General features: G+C 45.5%; 1 protein-coding gene across 1 annotated transcript in view; it reads left to right on the top strand.

Moving 5' to 3' along the window:
- The first annotated feature begins 817 nt into the window (after positions 1-817).
- LOC124787988 (elongator complex protein 2) overlaps positions 818-20,813 on the top strand; it is a 70,576-nt gene continuing 50,580 nt past the window's right edge. The window contains exons 1-4 of the mRNA XM_047255020.1: positions 818-1,058; positions 1,864-2,188; positions 3,375-3,635; positions 3,712-3,960. Of these exons, the coding sequence (XP_047110976.1) occupies positions 921-1,058; positions 1,864-2,188; positions 3,375-3,635; positions 3,712-3,960 (973 nt within the window). The 5' untranslated portion in view covers positions 818-920. The remainder of the gene's footprint in view (positions 1,059-1,863; positions 2,189-3,374; positions 3,636-3,711; positions 3,961-20,813) is intronic.

Below are 20,813 nucleotides of genomic sequence, written 5' to 3' on the forward strand. Positions count from 1 at the left end.
TCTTCTAACATACAGACATTTACTGAATAATGTAATTTTCTTTTAATAACAAAGAATTGCTAGTAAATACCAGAACACCTGTCGTTCAGCAAAAAGACATATGTCCACCCAACAAAACAGTTTTTTTTGTTCGCTACACTTTCGGCAAAATAAGTGAATGTGGAACCTAGGAAACGTATATGGAACGTAATACCTAAATTATTTAACGTGCCAAATATGCCACCACAACTGTAGTTTGAGGATAACCACACGGACGCGATAATAAATCGTTAAAAGCAATAAAACTGTTTCCCAATACAGAAGAAACCAATTTCACGATTGTTGCGAAATCTGAGCCACAAACGTCAAGAATCTTGAATGCATTTGTTTTTGAAGCTAAAGTATTTACATTTATAAAAGTGTTTGTGTACCAAAATGTCGAGTGAAGTATAAGAAAGCGCGAATCATTAGCCTCCATATAAACGGCCTATATAATAACAACAGACAACAACAGAAACACGTATGTTTCTCATGCATGAAATATGTGTTTATGTTCTCTTGCTTTCAACGGAATTAACTACAAATATACACATATTCGAAAGTATTTATTCGTGAATAAGTTTGTAGCTTATGTCATTGAATCACTGTGATTCGACTGTTTTTGCATGTATTTCACAATAATTCATGTCTCTTAGTAATTTAGTAACGCATGGAACACACCTACGACGCATATGAGTGTCTGCTTCCTCACCGCTTGGGACACACGTGTCGCTACAGCTGTCAAACTGTAGTAGCGCTTTACCGAGTTGAATCTAGTGTCTCCGTAGCAGACACCACCACGATGTATCTCTGGTTTCTGGTCTGGGCAATGTGTTGTTATGGTGTTGGATGTGTTGTGACGATCTGATGTGCCGGTGAATGTGTTGCTTTTACTCATAAACATGCTGCGCCGTAATAGCGGTAATAACGACTTATACATATCGTGCTCATGTAATCGGACTCCACATTCTTCAGATTGGGGGCGTAATGGGTTAATATGTTTCGGAGCGTGCAACGCGGTTGCAATTTATGACCCGACGGTATGTACACCAAACGTGGGGCGTAATAGTATATGGTTTTAATGATATACAAGGCGTTCATTTCTCTTTCGCCGTGACGTCTACCTAAAACAAATTCACGCATCCACCAATTTCTGTTGCTGGCCGCCAACTGTATTTCTTTCATTTTAATTTGTGTGGCCCCTACTTATGTACAAAACTGATTAAAATCCCATTTTAATGTGAGATGTTTCTTTCTGAAATAGTCTAAAGGACCGATATTGTTATTTCTCTGAATCTGTTAAGTATTCAAGGTTCCTAGAAGCTTAGTAAAGATCACAGAATTAGTAATAACTGTAAAAGTTACGTGCCCAACACATTGAATAGAATGAAGAAAAAGAATGAAAGTTTCTTACAAAGAATGTTTATTCAAACAAATTTTAATAGCAGAATTATCACCTGTTAATAATATATGTATAGCACGTATCACTTGTAGCATCTCCCAGTACTTGATAATTGTGCTTAAGAATCAGGAACTATGGAAAGATTTCAATGTAATGTAATTGATACTAGTTGTAGGTTTCTTGTGACTCGGATATCAGTCTTCATGATTTGAAGCACCCCCCTTCAAATATAGATGGAAAAAGCGATTTTTGCTTGTGATGTTATCGTCAGAATTGCTTGATGAGCTTAAGCTTAAGGAATGGTAGAACTTTTTATGGCGTTCTATTTGTTTTAGTTAAGTGACACCGATATTATAAATATGTTTCCATGTGGACAACAGTAGTAATAAGTGTGTGGCTTCAAAGATGTTTAAACTTACAGCTTCTGCATGTGGATTTTACAGTATGCGGATGCTGGTAAGATTTTGAAGGTACTGTGCCACCACAAAGGAAGGGTAAATGCAGTTCAGTGGATCAAGACAGGAAATTGTTCACCAGAGACAGAATTTGTCTCTGCATCTTCTGATGGCACCGCTGTCTTATGGAGTGCAGATGACATGGGTGGATTTTACGTATCAAGTGTTCTTGAAGGGCATAATAGTGCTGTGACATTTGCTGATGGTATATATTTATCGAACACTGACCATCAAATATGCAAGCAACCACTTATTGTTGTTACTGCGTCTGCAGACTCCTCTTTGAAGATATGGAGAAGGAAGAAAGCTGAAGGTAGTACTCATTTATTTTGATTATAGGAGTGTCCGATTCCACCCATCTGCTTTGACCCATGACATCATCAATATATCGGAAATGGCTGTTGGAAGAGTCTCCAATACGGTGCCTATGATGCCACTACATACAAATAGCAACAAACAGAAAAATACATATAAATAAGAAAATAACATCTCCCTCCAAAAACACAGTCAAAATAACATGACAACTGCAGGAGATTGGGGTTTGTATATATATATATATATATATATATATATATATATATATATATATATATATATATATATATATCAGCTAAAACTACAAAAATTGGACTTGGTCACTTCCCTTACATGTATAGGTCAACCACAACTACTGAGAGCAAAAACCCAACACATACAACTACGAAAAATAAAACCAAAACCACACCTCAAAAATCTAAACATCAAACATCCCTACATAAATTAAAACATATTCAATAGACCATAAATACACACAAAAAAGAACTTACACGCCGACATTGCCACATGTACCTGTACCTTGTCCGAGATGACGGAATTGTGGTCAGCGTCATGTTCTCATGACAAATATTACGCTTCACAATCACAGCAATCAGTCCAAATAACTGGAGGAATTTAACAATGGACAACATGTACTCCTCCATGTCTGACCGCAACATAGCACTATGATATTTCGTCGTCATATCCATACCTAACAACAAAAGCCATACAATAAATTAAACATCTTACCGCACCACAAACGGAAGACTAATAACACCTAACAGAAATGCCAAACACATAAACAAAAAAATTAGTTTGTAACCCACTGAAAGAACTTCCAAACCTTACGTCCCAAACTACAAACACTGCCATTGCTTCACACACCCAGCACCAAGGCTCAAATGAACCCAATACAACACATTACCCCCAGCACAAGCGCGCGCGCGCACACACACACACACACACACACACACACACACACACACACACCAGAGGGCCCCATCAAACACATCAAGACGACATCTACAAACACAACCAACTTATAAACTCAGTGCTGTACTGACGTCACACACCACAACACCCTTACATCGCGGGTCAAGCAGACAGGTGAAATCGAACTCTTCCATTGACCCCATTTATTTATTTCTTTAGTGTAATGCAATGTTAATTTACCAATGAATGTCAACAGTTTATTCTATTTGCAGTAGCAGCTGTGTGCTCACAGACAGTGAATTTTGGTTCTGGATTCTGTTTGTGTGCACGCATATGTATTTTGCCATCCACATCAGACATTCTTATTGCTTGTGCTACTGATGACACCAAGATTCATCTATTTGCTGACAAACAGTATGAAGAGATCTGCATAAGTCCTAAAGAAAATGAAACATTACTGTCACGTTTTGTCAAAGTAGACAGTTTACTTGGCCATGATGACTGGGTGAGAAGCCTTGATTTTGCTATTGAAGGTAACTAGTTTTCTTACAGAAATTTACTTACATTCTCTTGTCAGTGGCCTTAGTTCTTGTACTATTTGGTTTCCAGATTCTGGAGATGTGCTTCTAGCAAGCTGTTCACAAGATACATTTGTTCGGCTATGGAGAATATCTGCTCGTGAATGTGGATCACAGTTACAAAGTCCAGTTAGTGAACTGCCATCATCAGAAGATATTCATGCCGAAGAACATGTATTTGAAATTAAAGGTCGCTGGTTCGTTTGGGCAGTAGAATCAGTGTTACCAGGGCATGAAGGTTGGGTTTACAGTGTCCGGTGGCATCCTGTTATTAATTCAGGTATGCTTAAGCTAAAGTCCAATAAAAGTCTAGAACAAGGGCAGTGCTACTGCATTAATTTGGTTGAGTAGTTTTGGGAGTGTACATTTATAAGGTGTGATGAAAATGGAGGCAATGTCAACAGTCAACTATAAGTATCATATGGACGAGCAACAGGGAAACAATGTGTTTTATAACAAATTATTGAAGCAGTTACATTAAGTCCTGGAACACACTATGTATTTGTGGAAAACAGTGATCATATCCCAAAAGTTTAAAAGATATTTGTCAATACAAAAATATTTTTTGGAATATCCAAGATCGAATAATGACAATGTTATGATGAGGATAGATTGCTACCCACCATATAGTGGAGATATTGAGTTGCAGACTGGTGCAACAAAAAGAAAACTAAACATGGAAGCTTTTGGCAGGAAGGCTGTCTTCTGAAATAGGCAAAACACACACACACACACACACACACATATATATATATATGCGTGCGCACATGCTAATGCAGCTCATACACGCCTGTCCACTGTCTCTGGCTGCTGAGGCCAGACTGAACAACTGCACATGATGGGAGGAGCATTGTGGGTGGTGGGAGTAAGGAGGAGGCTGGGGCAGGGAGGAGGAGGGAGAACAGGGTATGGGTGGGGGACAGTAAGGTGCTGCTTGTGGAAGCATGCAGGGATTAGGTGGAGAGAGGATAGGGCAGCTAGGTTCAGCCATGAAGTAAGACGGGAGGTGCGGGGGGTGGAGGAGTGTGGCAGCAGCAGGAAAAGGAGAGAAGTAAAAAGACGGTGGGTGGTTGCAGAATAGAAGGCTGTGTGGTACTGGAGTGGGAACAGGGAAGGGAATAGGTGGGTGAAGGACAATTACTAACAAAGGTTGAGGCCAGGAGGGTTACAGGAACGTAGAATATATTACAGGGAGAGTTTCCACCTGTGCAATTCAGAAAAGCTAGTGTTGGTGGGAAGAATCCTTCTATTCCACAAGCACACCCAAAGTGTTTTTACTTCTCTCCTTTCCTTCAACCCCCCCCCCCCCCCCCACCCCCCCACCCCTGGCCTCCATCTTACCTTCCAACTGAACCTAGCTGTCCTACCCTCTCTCCACCTCATTCCTGTATGTCCCCACAAGCAGTACCTTACCATCCGCTACCCATACCCTGCTCCCCCTCCCCACCCCAGCCTCCTCTTTACCCCCACCATCCAGATTGCTTCTCCCATCGTGCACAGTTGGTCAAAATCTGGCCTCAGCAGCCAGACAGTGGTCATGTGCATGTGAGCTGCATTAGTGTGGACGTGTGTTTGTATTGTCTATTTCAGAAGAAAGTCTTCTTACCGAGATCGTACGTATTTAGTAGACTTTTTGTTGTGACTATTTGCAACTCAACATCTCTGCTATATAGTGAGTATCAATCTATCCATTTTGTGATATTGTCAAAAAATATTTTTGTGGCATATAATAGATAGCTGAAATTATTGCTTACACTGTTCATTAATTGTAACTAAAATTTTTATTGTGGTATCATGTTCATTGGCTTTGTTACCTCATAACAGAAGTGTTAACCCTCCAAACTAATCTGGACCTTGAGCAATTTTACTGGTCAACCTGTTACCATACCCTTCAATGACAGAGAAGAAAGAAAAAAAAGTAATTGTGCCATCCTTTCATGACCCGAAAGCAACCACATATATTTTTCGAAGAATACAATGTGGTTTTAATTTCGACATAAAAAATAATGACATTAGTTACTGAAACTAACATAATGCCTATCTGTTTATCATAGAAGAAAAAAGCTTTGTCTGGCACAGCCCTTATTATAGACGTAAACCACTCAAAGGCATATGATCTATTTTGTACTAAGTTACCTAAGGTAAAAGTGTAATTAGTGTAATGTTATGGAAAAGCATGTGCAATTTTGTGTGGAAGATGCGTAATTTGGAGTGCCAATTGTGGATCAGCAGAAGCAGTTGGTGGACCCTTCTGCTTGTGAATGCCATTTAAACTCACTTTTGAGAAGCTATGACTGTTATCTGCTAAATTTCACGTGCTAATGACATTGCTACTCCTAACACTCAGGTCTAATGTTCTGTGAGGCTGTAAATCAATTCTTTTTTCTGTTATACTTCTTGCCATTCACCCTATTGTGGCCAGTTACAGTACTTCACTATTTGCGACCATCTTCTACATCGACATTGGCAGAGAGTATGTTCCATCGTACCAGTTATTAGTATTTCCTCCTGTTCCATTCACACATGGAGCACAGGGAGAACGACTGTTTGAATGCCTCTGTGTGTGCAGTAATTAATCTGATCTTATCCTCATGATCTCTGTGTGAGCGATATGTCGGGGGTTGTAGTACATCCCTAGAATAATAATTTGAAGCAGGTTCATGAAACTTTGTTAACAGACTTTCTTGGGATAGATTACATCTGTCTTGAATAGTCTGCCAGTTCAGTTCCTTCAGTATCTCTGACACTCTCCCATGGGTTAAACAAGCCTGTGACCATTTGTGCTGCCCTTCTCTGTAAACGTTCAATATGCTCGCTTAGTCCTGTCTGGTATGGGCCCCACACACTTGAGCAATATTCTAGAACCAGTCGCACGAGTGATTTGTAAGTAATCTCTTTCGTAGACTAATTGCACTTCCCCATTATTCTACCAATAAACCAAAGTTTACCACCTCCTCTACATACAACTAAACCTATGTGATCATCCCATTTCATATCCCTAGAGAGTGTAAAACCCAGGTATTTGTATGAGTTGGCCAATTCCAAGAGTGACTCATTGATATTATAGTCATATTATACTTCATTTCTTCATTTTCTGACAGTTAGAGCAAGTTGTCAGTCTCTGCACCAAGTTGAAATCTTATCAAGATCTGACTGAATATGTATGCAGCTTCTCTCAGATGGCACTTTTCTATAGATACCTTCATCATCTGAAAAAAGCTTGATTTTACTATTAATATTGTCTGCAAGGTCATTGATATACAACATGAACAGCCAGGGTCCCAACACACTTCCTTAGGGGTACACCCAAAGTTACTTATACATCTCATGGTGACTCTCCATCCAAGATAACATGCTGTGTCCTCTCTAACAAAAAATCCTCACAGTTTAACTAGATACCCCAGATGATCATACATTTGACAGTAAACATTGGTGCGGTTTCTTTTCGGGAACCAAGAAACACTACCTCTACCTTGTTGCTTTGATCCAAAGCTTTCAATATGTTATGTGAGAAAAGTGCGAGTTGGGTTTCACAGGACTGATGTTTATGAAATGTATGCTGGATGGCATTGAGGTGGTCGTTGTGTTCTAGATGAATCATTATGTTTGAGTTCAGAACCTCACTGGTTGCTGAATATGGTTCAGTGAGTCATTTTTCATAGGGACCTCATCCTTCAAACTGATGAAGAACTTGGGGCCAATCTGTAACAACGCGCAATTCCTTTTGTTCAGCGTGTTCAGAAAGGTTGTAAGGACAATCACATTGATACCATCACCTTTTTTCTGGCTTTTGAAGGAGGTAGCCTCCCAGAGAAGGTCAAGATTATGTATTATCAATGTGACATCAAGCCGTACATCCCACCGCTCATCAGACCCTCTGTGTGGTGACTGTGGACACGCACTCCCTGAGGAGAGCCCTTGTGTTCCACCACCCATGTGTGTTAATTGTCATGACCATCACTCTCAATGCACACCAGATTGCCCAGTGTATAAGAAAGAAAAGAAGATACAAATTTATAAGTGCCTGGATCGTTTAGCTTACATTGAGAATCATCGGAAATATGATGGAGTTCATCCTTTGTCGATGATGTCTACTTTTGCCTCTGTAACGTCTTTCCTCCTCCTCCTCCCTCTTCCTTACCCTAGATCCGTTCCCCCTGCGGGTTCGGGGGTAAGAATCGGCCCGCGGTATTCCTGCCTGTCGTAAGAGGCGACTAAAAGGAGTCTCAAACGTTTCGGCCTTCTGTGATGGTCCCCTCTTGGGTTTGACCTCCTTTTTTTTCCAAATTTCTGTTGTTAGTGTGTGCCATTTGGGGAAGGACGCCTTACGTGGTGTTTTCTATTGGTCCCTCATGCACCACCATCTTGCATGTTACCTATTGTCGTGTGGGGGGGATTACACGCAACATCTTCTGGGTTGTCTCCTTCTCGTCTTGTACGCAATCCTCTTCTTAGCGCCCACGACAACTGTGGACCCTTTCAACACCTAAAATCCAGCACGGTAGCCAGTCCGTTGTGGTGGGGTCGTCATGTACCCTCTTGGTGGTAGCCCCCTGACCACGCAGGGATCGCACTACAGATGCCAGAGCTGTTTCCTCCCCATGCATGCCAAGGAGTATGTGCCCATCTTGTCTGGGGCACGGGGACTCCGGGCAACGGGATATCGGCCAGGTACCCGTTGCTTTGGCTGGGTGGCGCCCTTGGGGAGAGCCCTCGTTCGGAGTAGGTGGCATCTGGGCGGATGTGGCGCAATGAAGCGCAATAAATCACACCAAGCTGGTGGTCGCACAGCCACCAGCGTCTCTAAGTGAGGCAGAGTAGACTTTGATGCTGCACAATATGACCCTCAGTCGTTCCCCTCGTTGGCTGCGCCATGGGAGGGACGTCGATCTAGTGCCAAACGGGAGCCTTATGTACCACAATACCTTGTCTGCAGCAGGACTGATGGTGACTCCTTTCTTACGACAAAGCCTCTGTTTTTTGTGGAACACCTGGAGGATAAGTTTGGGGAAGTGGCGGGGTTGTCTAAAATGAGGAATGGGTCCATCCTCCTCAAGACGTCTTCCCCAGCCCAGTCACGAGCGTTGCTCTTGTGTGATAAGCTGGGTGACGTCCCTGTTACTGTCACTCCCCACAGTAGCTTAAATATGGTCCAGGGGATTATTTACCATCGTGACCTCTTGTTACAATCCGACGACGAGCTGAGAGCCGACTTGGAACGACGTGGTGTACATTTTGTCCGTCGTGTACATAGAGGGCCCAAGACTAACAGGGTGGCCACCGGTGCCTTTATCTTGGCCTTCGAGGGTGATGTCTTGCCCGAGAAGGTCAAGGTAATGGTTTACCGTTGTGACATCAAGCCATACGTCCCTCCCCCGATGCGGTGCTTCCAGTGCTGGAAGTTTGGGCATATGTCCTCCCGTTGCCCATCCAGCGCTACATGTCGAGATTGCGGACGCCCCTCTCATCCCGATTCTCCATGTGCGCCTCTGCCTGTATGTGTCAACTGTGGGGAGCACCACTCTCCGTGCTCGCCGGATTGCCCCGTTCTTCATAAGGAGTGGAAGATAATGGAATTTAAGACCCTGGACCAGCTTACTTATTGAGAGGCAAAACTGAAGTTTGAATGGTTGTATCCTGCTTCGCTTCGCCCCTCTTATGCTGCAGCCACGTTATCGTCGCCCTCGCAAGCGACGGTTGTCGCCTCATCTGTGCCGCCTTCAGTGGGCCCTCGGGGCCGTGCATCTCTGTCTGCCCCCCTCATGTCTGGGGGCAAGCCTTCCTCTGTTGCCCCCTTAGCGGTTGGGGGCACACCTTCTTCTGTCGCTCCCCCCACGCTTACTTCGGGGGTGACATCTCCTCCAAAACCGGTGGGCTCGATCCCTCCCCCTTCTTCTCCACCGGCGTTGCCTCTGCCTGTTCCTCTCTCACGGAAGGGGTCCCTCGGGGCTCTCTCTTCCTCTGTTTCTTCTCCTACCCAGTCGGATGTCAGCCAGTGGCTGAAGGTTCCACCCCTGCTGGTCGTAGGGCTTCTGCGTCGTCGTCAGCCTCCGATACTCCTTCAGAGAAGCTCTCCCAGCACTCTCACCCTAAGGGCCGACGCGAGAAGAAGGAACGGAATGTGTCCAAGAAGAAGGATGTTCCGGTGGTTTCAGTACCGCCTGCTGTACATAGTCCTGGCTCCGAGGATGAGGTGGAGATCCTCGCCTCTGCCGCGGATCTCGCCCTCACGGAACCCCTGGGGGCCTTTCCTATGGACACAGCTGACTCTCCCCTGGTGGCGGCAGTTGGCTCTGAGGCGCCGTCTGCCTCTCAGTCGCATTCACGCCCTCCCAGTCCCCTCCTGCTTCCATTCTCCAGTGGAACTGTGGCGGTTATTTCCCCCACCTGCCTGAGCTCTGGATGCTTCTGAGTGTTTCCCCTGTTCTCTGCATTGCTCTGCAGGAAACTTGGTTTCCTGCAATGCGGACCCCCGCCCTTCGCGGTTATCGGGGATACTGTAAGAACCGTGCTGCCTGTCACCGAGCGTCAGGTGGAGTTTGCCTCTTTGTTCACCACTCTGTCTGTAGCTCGCCAGTACCCCTTCAGACGCCTTTAGAGGCAGTCGCTGCCAGGGTTGAGCTCTCGCCGGATATTACTGTTTGCTCTGTTTACATTCCTCCGGATGGGGAGTTCCCCTGCCATGTCTTGGCTGCGCTGCTGGCACAACTCCCGCCACCATTGCTGCTTCTGGGCGATTTCAATGCCCACAACCCTCTGTGGGGTGGGATTGTCTCCGATGACCGCGGTCAGACCGTGGAGCATTTGTTGGCTCAGCTCGACCTTAGCCTCTTGAACACCGGTGCTCCCACGCATTTCAGTGTGGCCCATGGCTCGTTCTCGGCCATCGATCTCTCTCTTTGCAGCACCGGACTTGTCCCATCCCTCCACTGGAGGGTGCATCCTGACCTGTGTGGTAGTGACCATTTTCCCATCTATTTGTCACTGCCTCAGTGTCATTCTTCTGGGCGCCTGCCCCGCTGGGCTCTCCACAGGGCTGACTGGCCGGCTTTTACTTCCGCTGCAACCATCGAGTCTCCCCCACAGGGTGACACTGACGAGGTGGTCCGTGTCTTAACCACGTCCATTATTTCGGCGGCCGAGGCTGCCATCCCCCGTTCTTCTGGACTCCCTCGGAGGAAGGCTGTACCCTGGTGGTCGCCGGGTCGCCGGAGATTGCTGAGGCTATTCGCGACCGTAGGCGAGCTCTCCAGCGTCATAGGCGGCACCCGTCTCTGGAGGCCCTCATCGCCTTTAAGAGGCTCCGTGCCTTGGCCCGTCGTCTTATTGCACGGCGTAAGCAGGAGTGCTGGGAGAGGTACGTCTCAATCCTGGGCTCCCGTGTCTCCCCCTCGCTCGTGTGGTCCCGGATCCGGCGGATTTATGGATACCAGGTCCCTATGGGTGTCCCTGGGATCTCCCCGGACGGCACTGTCTGCACGGACACTGCCACCATTGCTGAACACCTTGCTGCGCACTTTGCTAAGAGCTCTGCGACTGCAACTTATCCCCCCGCCTTTCGCTCTCTCAAGGAGCGGGCCGAGCAGACGCCATTATCATTCCACACGCGTCGTTCTGAAAAATACAATGCTCCTTTCAGCGAGAGGGAATTCCTCGCTGCCCTCACCGATTGCCCTGATACAGCACCAGGACCGGACTGCATCCAGGCACAGATGCTGAAGCATCTCTCCAGGGACTGCCAGCGACACATCCTCACCATCTTTAACCGCATTTGGAGTGAGGGCGTGTTCCCGTCGCAATGGCGAGAGGGTGTTATTGTCCCCATCTTGAAGCCCGGTGCGGACCCACTGGCGGTGGACAGCTATCGTCCCATTACCGTCACCAACGTTTTGTGCAAATTGCTCGAACGTATGGTGGGGCGGCATTTGTATTGGGTCCTTGAGTCGTGCGGTCTCCTCGCTCCATCCCAGGGTGGCTTCCGTCGGGGCCGGTCTGCAGCGGACAGTTTGGTGCGGCTGGAATCTGCTATCCGTACGGCCTTTGCCCGACGTCAGCATCTCGTTGCTGTATTTTTTGATCTGCGGAAGGCCTATGACACCACATGGAGGCATCACATCCTTGCTACGTTGCATGAGTGGGGTCTTCGTGGTCAGCTCCCGGCTTTTCTTCAAACCTTTTCATTGCGCCGCTCTTTCCGGGTGCAAGTGGGTGCCGCCTCTAGTTCCTCTTATATACAGGAAAATGGGGTCCCGCAGGGCTCGGTGTTGAGCGTCTCCTTATTTCTAGTGGCCTTTAATGGTCTGGCTGTAGCTGTGGGATCGTCGGTGTCTCCTTCTTTGTATGCCGACGACTTCTGCGTCTCATTTTGCTCCACAACTACGGGAGTCGCCGAACGCAGGCTGCAAGTCGCCGTTCGCAAGGCAGCCTCATGGGCTCTGACTCATGGTTTTCAGTTCTCTGCAGCCAAGACTCGCGTTATGCACTTCTGCAGGCGTCGGACGGTCCACCCTCATCCTGAACTTTACCTCGACGGGCACCTGCTTGAAGTGGTGGACACTTGCCGCTTCTTAGGACTCGTGTTTGATGCCCGGCTCACATGGGTTCCTCATATTACTCAGCTGAAGGAAAAGTGCTGGCGGCACCTCAACGCCCTCCGCTGCCTCAGCCACACATCTTGGGGTGCGGATTGCTGCACGCTGTTGCGATTGTACAGAGCCCTTGCGCATTCCAGGCTTGATTATGGGAGCCTGGCCTATGGGTCTGCATCACCCTCAGTGTTGAAGTTGTTAGATCCCATAACCACTGTGGGGTTCGGCTTGCAACGGGCGCTTTTCGTACGAGCCCCGTGGATAGTCTACTGGTGGAGGCCGGGGTTCCCCCACTGCGGATTCGCCGCCATAGACTGCTCGCCGACTATGCTGTCCACGTGCATTGCTCGCCGGGCCATCCCAATCGTCGCCTGCTTTTCCCTGTCACGGTCCTCCATCTGCCCGAACGGCGACCTCGGTCTGGGCTTTCCATAGCTGTCCGCGTCCAGTCCCTGCTGTCGGAACTGGGGTCATTCCCTCTTCTGCCTCCCTTCCGGGTCCATGCACCTACGCCTCCCTGGTGTTTGCCCCGGCCGTCCATCCGTCTGGACTTGGCACAAGGACCCGAGGACTCGGTTCCGCCTGTGGCCCTCCGTCGCCGTTTTCTTGCGCTCCTCGCCTCATTTCCGGGCTGTGAGACTGTCTACACTGATGGTTCCCTGGTTGATGGTCGCACTGCCTACGCTTTTTCTCACGCTGCTCATGTTGAACAGCGCTCCTTGCCGGCTGGCTGCAGTATTTTTACTGCAGAGCTGGTGGCCATATTGCGCGCTCTTGAGCATATGCGTTCCTGCTCAGGTACGTCCATCGTCGTCTGCAGTGACTCCCTGAGCAGCCTCCAGGCCATTGACTGCTGCTATCCCTCTTCTCCTCTGGTGTCCTTTATTCGGGAGTCTGTTTCCACCATTACCCGCTCTGGAAGTCCGGTGGTCTTTGTTTGGACACCAGGTCACGTTGGCATCCCGGGGAACGAACGTGTCGACAGGCTGGCCAAAGGGGCGATCGACGCCCCAGCTTTGGAGATCGGCCTCCCAGCTCGGGATCAGCAGTTGGTGTTGCGCCATAAGGTGCTTGGGATGTGGGCTGCTGAGTGGCATGGCCTGACATCCCCGAATAAACTGCGGACTGTTAAGGAGACGACCGATGTGTGGCCTTCCTCCCTGCGGGCTTCTCGCAGGGACTCTGTAATCCTGTGTCGGCTGCGCATTGGCCATACCTACGTGACGCACGGGCATCTTTTGCGTCAGGAGGATCCCCCCCTGTGTCGGTGTGGGTCCCGGCTGACGGTCGCCCACATTTTATTGGAGTGTCCCCGACTGCGCACCCTCTGGCAGTCTTTTAATCTCCCGGGCACTTTGCCTTTGGTTTTATGCGACGATGCCTCCATGGCTGATGACGTTTTAAATTTTATCCGTGGTAGTCCTTTTTATGGTTCTATTTAGGGAGGTCCTGCACCTTTCCCTTTCTGTATCTCTTGTCCTCGCGTCTCTCAATATTTGTTGCTGTTTTGGTGTGTCGTCGGATGGTTGACTCTTTCCCTTTTTTTTGTTCTCATGGTCAGTCAACCAGTCTCCGGCCATCTTCTTTTCTTCTGTTTCTTTCTGTCTGGTGTTTATGTGTACTCTTCTTGTCTTTAGTGTTTGTTGTTGCATTTGTGTTCTTTTAGTGCCTGGGGGGGGAGTCTCCTCCCCCCTTTGGTTTTTACCTGCTCCGCCGATTTTAGGCTCGCCTGTTTTTGGAATGGGGGACTGATGGCCTTTGCTGTTTAGTCCCCCTTAAACATCCCAACAACCACCACCACCTAGATCCGTCCCCCTCTCCTCTCCCTCTCCCCAGTGATTGCCATGCCCTTCCCTCCAGATGCCACTCTACCTCCCCAGCCAAAGAAGTGCCCCCATTCTTCGATGCCCGCTAGTGATGGGGGCTCACTTCCGAGACCTTTCTCCTCAGCATCTCTCAGGCTCCATTCACCTTTAGCCAGTTCCGTGGTGGAGCATAGCCATTGCCATTGCTGTTCATGGTCATCATCAAGCCTTGCAATGTCTTTAGCTACGCCGGTCTTACTACCTATAAATGTCTTCACGCCATTGCCCACTACTTAATGAAACGAAGTAAATGGGTGTTTCGGGAAGGCTTTATCTCCTCTCTAAGTTCTTTGGCCGCTTCGTCATGGTGTGGGCTACACTCTCCACACTCCAAGGTTGTCAGCAGCAGTCTTTCTTTCCGGGCCGTGCCCATTCCCGTGGCCTTTGTACAGATCCATTAGTTCTCATGGAACACCTCGGGATTCATTTTGCTATGGTATTGGCATCAGCCTACCATCCAGCTGCCTTCCATCTCTGGAAACAGCAGGCTGAAGTTTCCTGCTTTTTCACCCCTTGTCAGGTGTAATCCTACAATGAATCTTTTAATGAATGGGAACCTTTTGTGGAAACCTCTTCTCCCACAATTCAGCTCATGACCATGATTCCATCCAAAACCAATTGCTACAACACCAATATCTCCTTCTGGTGTTTAATGATATTTGGCTCCAAGACATTTTCCTCTCTCAGTGGAGAGAAAGAATTGTGGTTCCTGTCCTTATACCTGGCAAGGATCCGCCATCCCTTCTGGGTGGGATGATCTCTGATCGATCATCTACTTCGATTGGAAACCACAATTAATTCAGCAGGCCTTTTCTCAGTGCCACCATCTTGTCACATCTGTTGGGAACCGTTCTCAGCTCTCCATAGAACCAGGAGAATAGTGTTCCCCAGGACTCCGTATTAAATGTCTAACTTTTTTTCATCGCTATTAATGGACTTATGGCCTCTGCTGAACCACTGGCCACCTCTTCTCTGTATTTGCATGATTTCTGTATTTGGTGGCCTAGCCCCTGTGCAGTGGCCTATGCAGAATGACAGCTCCAGAGTGCCATCCGGCATGTTTCCACATGGACACACTCTCACAGTTTTCATTGGAGGGTGGTTCATTTCTCTACCTGTAGTATGGTCTATCCTGATCTAGGGGTTTGCCTTGAAGCCCAGCATCTGACTGTGGTCTACAGTTTCATTTCTTCGGTCTTATTTTGAACAACAATCTTGTTTGATTGCCCCATATCCATCATCTGAAGGTTGGCTGTTCTCATAAACTCAGTGTTCTTCACTTCCTTGCCCACACCTCTTGAGGTGTGGATTGTTTGACCCTTCATCACCTTTACTGGGCATTCATTCTGTCTCATCTGGATTATAGTTGTCATGTTTATGGATCAACTGTCCATTCTACTTTGCCCCTCTTGGACCTGGTTCACCACATTGGTATCTGTATAGCCATAGGAGCTTTTTGTACTGTCCCTGTTAATAGTCTTCTGGTTGACTCTGGCATCCCTCCTCTTTCAGTCTGGTGCTCCCAACTCCTGGTTTCCTATGCCATCACTATCCATTCTTCCCCTGCTCAGCCCTGATAGTCTTTCCATGGCATGGGGTTGTCACCTGCCAGCTGCCAACTCTCACGTGCATTTACCAGTTGGGCTCCACTTCGCTTCTCTCAGCCATGACTTCCCTCTCTCCTCCTTGTTCTCTTCCACATGTTCTCTGCCGATTACCCACCCTTTGTTAGTTCCTTGGCCACGGATTCGGATGGATATCTTCCGGGGTCAGAAAACCTCCATTGCTCCAATGGTGTTCTGTTTTTTGTTCTGAACACTCTTACAGGAGTTTCAGGGTGCCATTGTTTTTTATGCCAATGGCTCTAAATCTGCCAATCATGTGGGATATGCCTTCACATCTTTTGTTGACACAGAACACTACCTCTTGCCTGCCACATGTGGGGTGTTTACTGCAGAACTGATGACCATCTATCAGCCCCTCTGCTTCATTAAACTGTCCTTACTCACTTGAGTTTGTTATGTATGGACTCAGTGAGTGACCTCTTGCCTGCCACATGTGAGGTGTTTACTGCAGAACTGATGACCATCTATCAGCCCCTCTGCTTCATTAAACTGTCCTTACTCACTTGAGTTTGTTATGTATGGACTCAGTGAATGACGTCTTGCCTGCCACATGTGGGGTGTTTACTGCAGAACTGATGACCATCTATCAGCCCCTCTGCTTCATTAAACTGTCCTTACTCACTTGAGTTTGTTATGTATGGACTCAGTGAATGACCTTCAGGCTAAAACATGGAGTTTTTTCCACCATTCCTTGGTTTCTTCCTTCCATGACCTTCTCGCTGATCTTGGTGATGTTGCGTGTTCCGTTGGTTTCCTGGCCACATAGGTATCCCAGGTAATGAACTTGCTGAACATCAGGCTGGGGGGGGGGGGGGGGGGGGGGGGAGGGAGGGAATCCACCTGCCCTCCTCCCCTTTCTTTGTGAGTTCTCAATGGGCAGATTTGTGGCATTACAGCAAATGCATTTTTGCTCAATTGTGGGCTGACTCTTGGGAGGTTACCCCCCTGTCTAGTAAACTTTGCACTATCAAGAACACTCCCATCATGTGATGTTCTCCGTCTGCGTCTCCCGACAGGAATCTACCATTCTCAGCCATCTTCTTAGTGGCCATAAGGTTGACTTATCATTTTTTACTCCACAATGAGCTGCCCTCCTCCCCCCTTTTGTAATTGCGGAGCTCCTCTCAGGGTGATATGTATTTTGCTGGACAGCTCCTGCCTGTTGGCCCTTTGCACGAAGTGTGACCTCCTACCTTCCTTGTCTCGGGCGTTAGTGGATGATCCTCATGTGGTATGATTGTCGTCTGTTTTATTTTTACTCTCAGGTATAAGTCCTTGAATGCCCCTGTGGAGTTTGCGTTCCTCAGTTAGTGAAGGCCTTGATCCTGCCTCCACACCTGCCAGCTTCTCCCTTCCTTTTCCCTACATTTTGTCTGGTCTGTTGTGCCCCCCCCCCCCCCCTTTATTGTGTCTTCTTCCTCTGATGTTGTCCCTATTGTATCATGATAATGGTATTGTGTGGCTGTTGGGATGGGTCAGTGTCAGTGCTGGTGCTCCCACTGCATGCAGCGTTTCTGGGGCACCACTGTGCTCTCTGCATTTCCACCCACCCCACTCCTGTGCTTTCCTCTTCTTACTGCCCCGATGTCCGATTTTCCTCTTTGTTTGCATGTTATCCCGTCCTCTTTACTGGACTGCGCTGTTTGTGTTGTTCTTCCCTTGATTTCTGCCGTCCTAGATCATGGGCCCGATGATCTCACTGTTTGATCCTCTTCTCTGAATAAACCAATCAGCCAACAAACATGTAAATACGTTATTTATGCAGGGTGTTTCAGTGGCCCCCTGCTGCTGGGTTTTATGCAACCTGCAATACCTTCAAATGCCGCGAGCAAGATTTTCGTATTCTATCGCTCACAACACTCAAAACTATTACTCCTGCAGAAAAAATTAAAAGGACCTTTTTGTAGGAAATTTACGGAGTTAAATTTTATTCTAGAGTGTGTTTTTGCTAGTGGCCATAGTTTTTGAATTATTCAACAAAAATGTGCAAAAGTAGCCTTCAGATGCATTTTTCTGGAATAACTTGAAATCTATGCCCTTCAGTGAAAACATATCCCAGTACAAAATTTAACTACATTAAATGTCCTACAAAAAGGTCATTTTAATTTTTTCTGCAGGAGTAATAGTTTGAGTGTTATGAGTGATAGAATACGAAAATCTTGCTCATGGTGTTTGAAGGCATTGCAGTCTGCATAAAACCCATCGTCCTGTATGTAACTAGCAGCTATGAGGTTATGTCAGAAATAAGTAAATGAATGAATGAATGAATAAATAAATAAATAAATAAATTTACGACGTCCAAGTACACAGAGGAGCAAACATTGATTCAGACCATTACCTAACTAGAATTAAAATCAAGTTTACAGCACGAAGAAGTCATCAGAAGAAAACAGAAATACAGAAATATGACACCAAGAAGATTAAAGAATCTAAAGTAAAAGAAGAATGGGAGAAGGAAAAGGCAAACACATGGGAAGAATTTCATTCTAAAATCACGCGAATAGCTAAGGAAACTATTCCCTTGAAAAAGATATTCAAACACCCTTGGTGGGATTCAGACTGTGAAAATGCATTGGAAAGGAGAAAAAAGGCATTTCAAGAATATAACAGTAAAAAATCACAAGAAAGTCTACATTTATTTAACGAGGTTAGAAAACAGGTTTCAAAATCTATTAGGCAAGCAAAAAGGAAGTACACAAAGGCACAACTGGATGCCATAGAAGAAAATTTCCAAAACTATAATACAAGAGACTTCTACAGAACTTTCGCAGATAAAATACGAGGATATATCCCTCAAAATTTATGTTTCAGAAAACCAGATGGTAAATTAGCCCTAACAAACCAGGAAAACTGTCAAGTATTGGCTCAATATTTTTCTAACCTACTAAATTGTTCAGAACCTAGTTTAAGGTTTCCCAAAGAAATCAGTGCCAACGCTCAACCGGATTCATTACCACCAACACAGGAAGAAATCAAATGTCACATTAAAAACTTAAAAAATAATAGAACATCTGGCGAAGATGGCATTGTTGCAGAGCTATTAAAAAACCTAGGACCAAAGACGTTGCAAGAGCTCACAAAAATATGGGAAACAGAAAAATTACCAGAGGATTGGAAATGTGCCCTTATTCACCCGTTACATAAAAAAGGAGACAGAACAAATGTCAATAACTACAGGGGAATCTCACTTTTACAAGTCACCTACAAAATTCTCTCAACATGCCTGCTGAAAAGAACACAAGAGCAGCTGGAACGCCAAATTGGTGATTATCAAGCAGGCTTCCGCCCCGGTCGCTCATCCATAGAACAGATATTTAATTTAAAGACAATATTAAAACACAAAGCAATTAGAAATGCCCCCATAATTTGTACATTTGTAGATTTTAAGAAAGCCTATGACTCAATTGACCGGCAATCTTTGTTTAACATTTTAGAGGAACTTGGACTTTACTCCAAAACACTAAGGCTTATCAAAGAATCACTGACAGACACTGTATCTAAAGTTAAATTCAGGGGAGAAATCTCTGAACCTTTTCTCATAAAAACTGGAGTACGTCAAGGTGACGGGCTATCTCCACTTCTGTTTAATATAGTCCTGGATAAAGTCATTAAGGAATGGGAAAAAGAATTAAAAAATCAATCCTACTGGAAACCAATCCATCTTGGTAGAACCAAAGACAACGTGGAGATATCTTGTTTAGCATTCGCGGACGACTTGGCCATACTTGCAGATGATGAAGAAATCGCCACCAAACAAATAGAGATCCTTAAGGAATGCGCGGACAAAGTAGGTTTACAAATTTCGTTTCAAAAGACAGAATTTTTCTGTACGAAATTCCATATAAACAGTTTGAACACAAAATATGGAAAAATAAATAGAGTAAAACATTTTAAATACCTAGGTGAAATTTTGGAGCCAACCGGAGGAGAGAAAGTTGCACAGAAGATCAGACAACAGAAAATGAAGAGAGCATATGGTATGACACATGAAATATACAATAAAAAATGCATCTCCTCGAACACAAAAATCAGACACTACTGCGCAGTAATTAAGCCAGCAGCACTATATGCTAGTGAAACGCTCACACTCCACACAAAATGTGATTTAGAAAAAATACTAAAAGAAGAACGCAAAATTATGAGAAAGATTTTAGGTCCAAAATTAACAGAAGAAGGATACCGGATACAATCAAGAAGAACCACAGAAACTATATCAAACCTGGCAGCAGACATAAGAAGGTGAAGATTAAAATTTTATGGACATGTCACTAGACTTCCCCCCACACGACTCACCAACAGAATTCTCACTTACATAGAAAAAGTCAAATCAACAACACCATGGATTAGCCAAGTAAAATTAGATTTATAAAAAGCAAATATTGACCTTAAAGATGTCAAAGATAGAAAAACTTTTAGAAATAAGGTGGAAAAGTGGATTGTATTGTCGGAGAAGGAAGCACTAAAGAGACCAGGAACAAAATGGACAGAAGAAAGAAAAAGAAAACATGGAGAACGAATGAAAGAAGTATGGGAGAAAAGACATCAGAAAGCTTTGCGTGATCCTTCTGGGTCCATTCGCGATAAGTAAGTAAGTAGTAATAAATAAATAGAGCTTAATCCACTTGTTATGTATAAGATAATTTGATCATATGCTGTGCATAAGACGATATATGGAGATACATATACATATCTTGTTAATTTCTGAAGTAACATAATATTGACAATCAGCAACAGTTTCAAATTATATTGTTATACAACTGAGACTTCAAGTGCTAATAAATAAATAATGTAATCTACAGCTTTAGCAGTACTCTTTTAAATTACAAAGCCTGACAAGCCTAAACCTCGGCATACAGATGAGTTAAGACTGGGTATCATATAATGTAGGGTAAGTAATATGCAGGAACTGTTGTACAGCATTAGTATTATGTTACTCTACTGGCTAACTGTAGCCACAGACTATGTCAACTGTTCAAATTTTTCTGGTAAGTAACCATTTGCGCATTTGTACAATGACAGATGTCGAATTGTTCATTCTTTCTGTTCAGGCGAAGC

This window comes from Schistocerca piceifrons, chromosome 3 (genome assembly GCF_021461385.2).
Source record: "Schistocerca piceifrons isolate TAMUIC-IGC-003096 chromosome 3, iqSchPice1.1, whole genome shotgun sequence".
NCBI lineage: Eukaryota > Metazoa > Arthropoda > Insecta > Orthoptera > Acrididae > Schistocerca > Schistocerca piceifrons.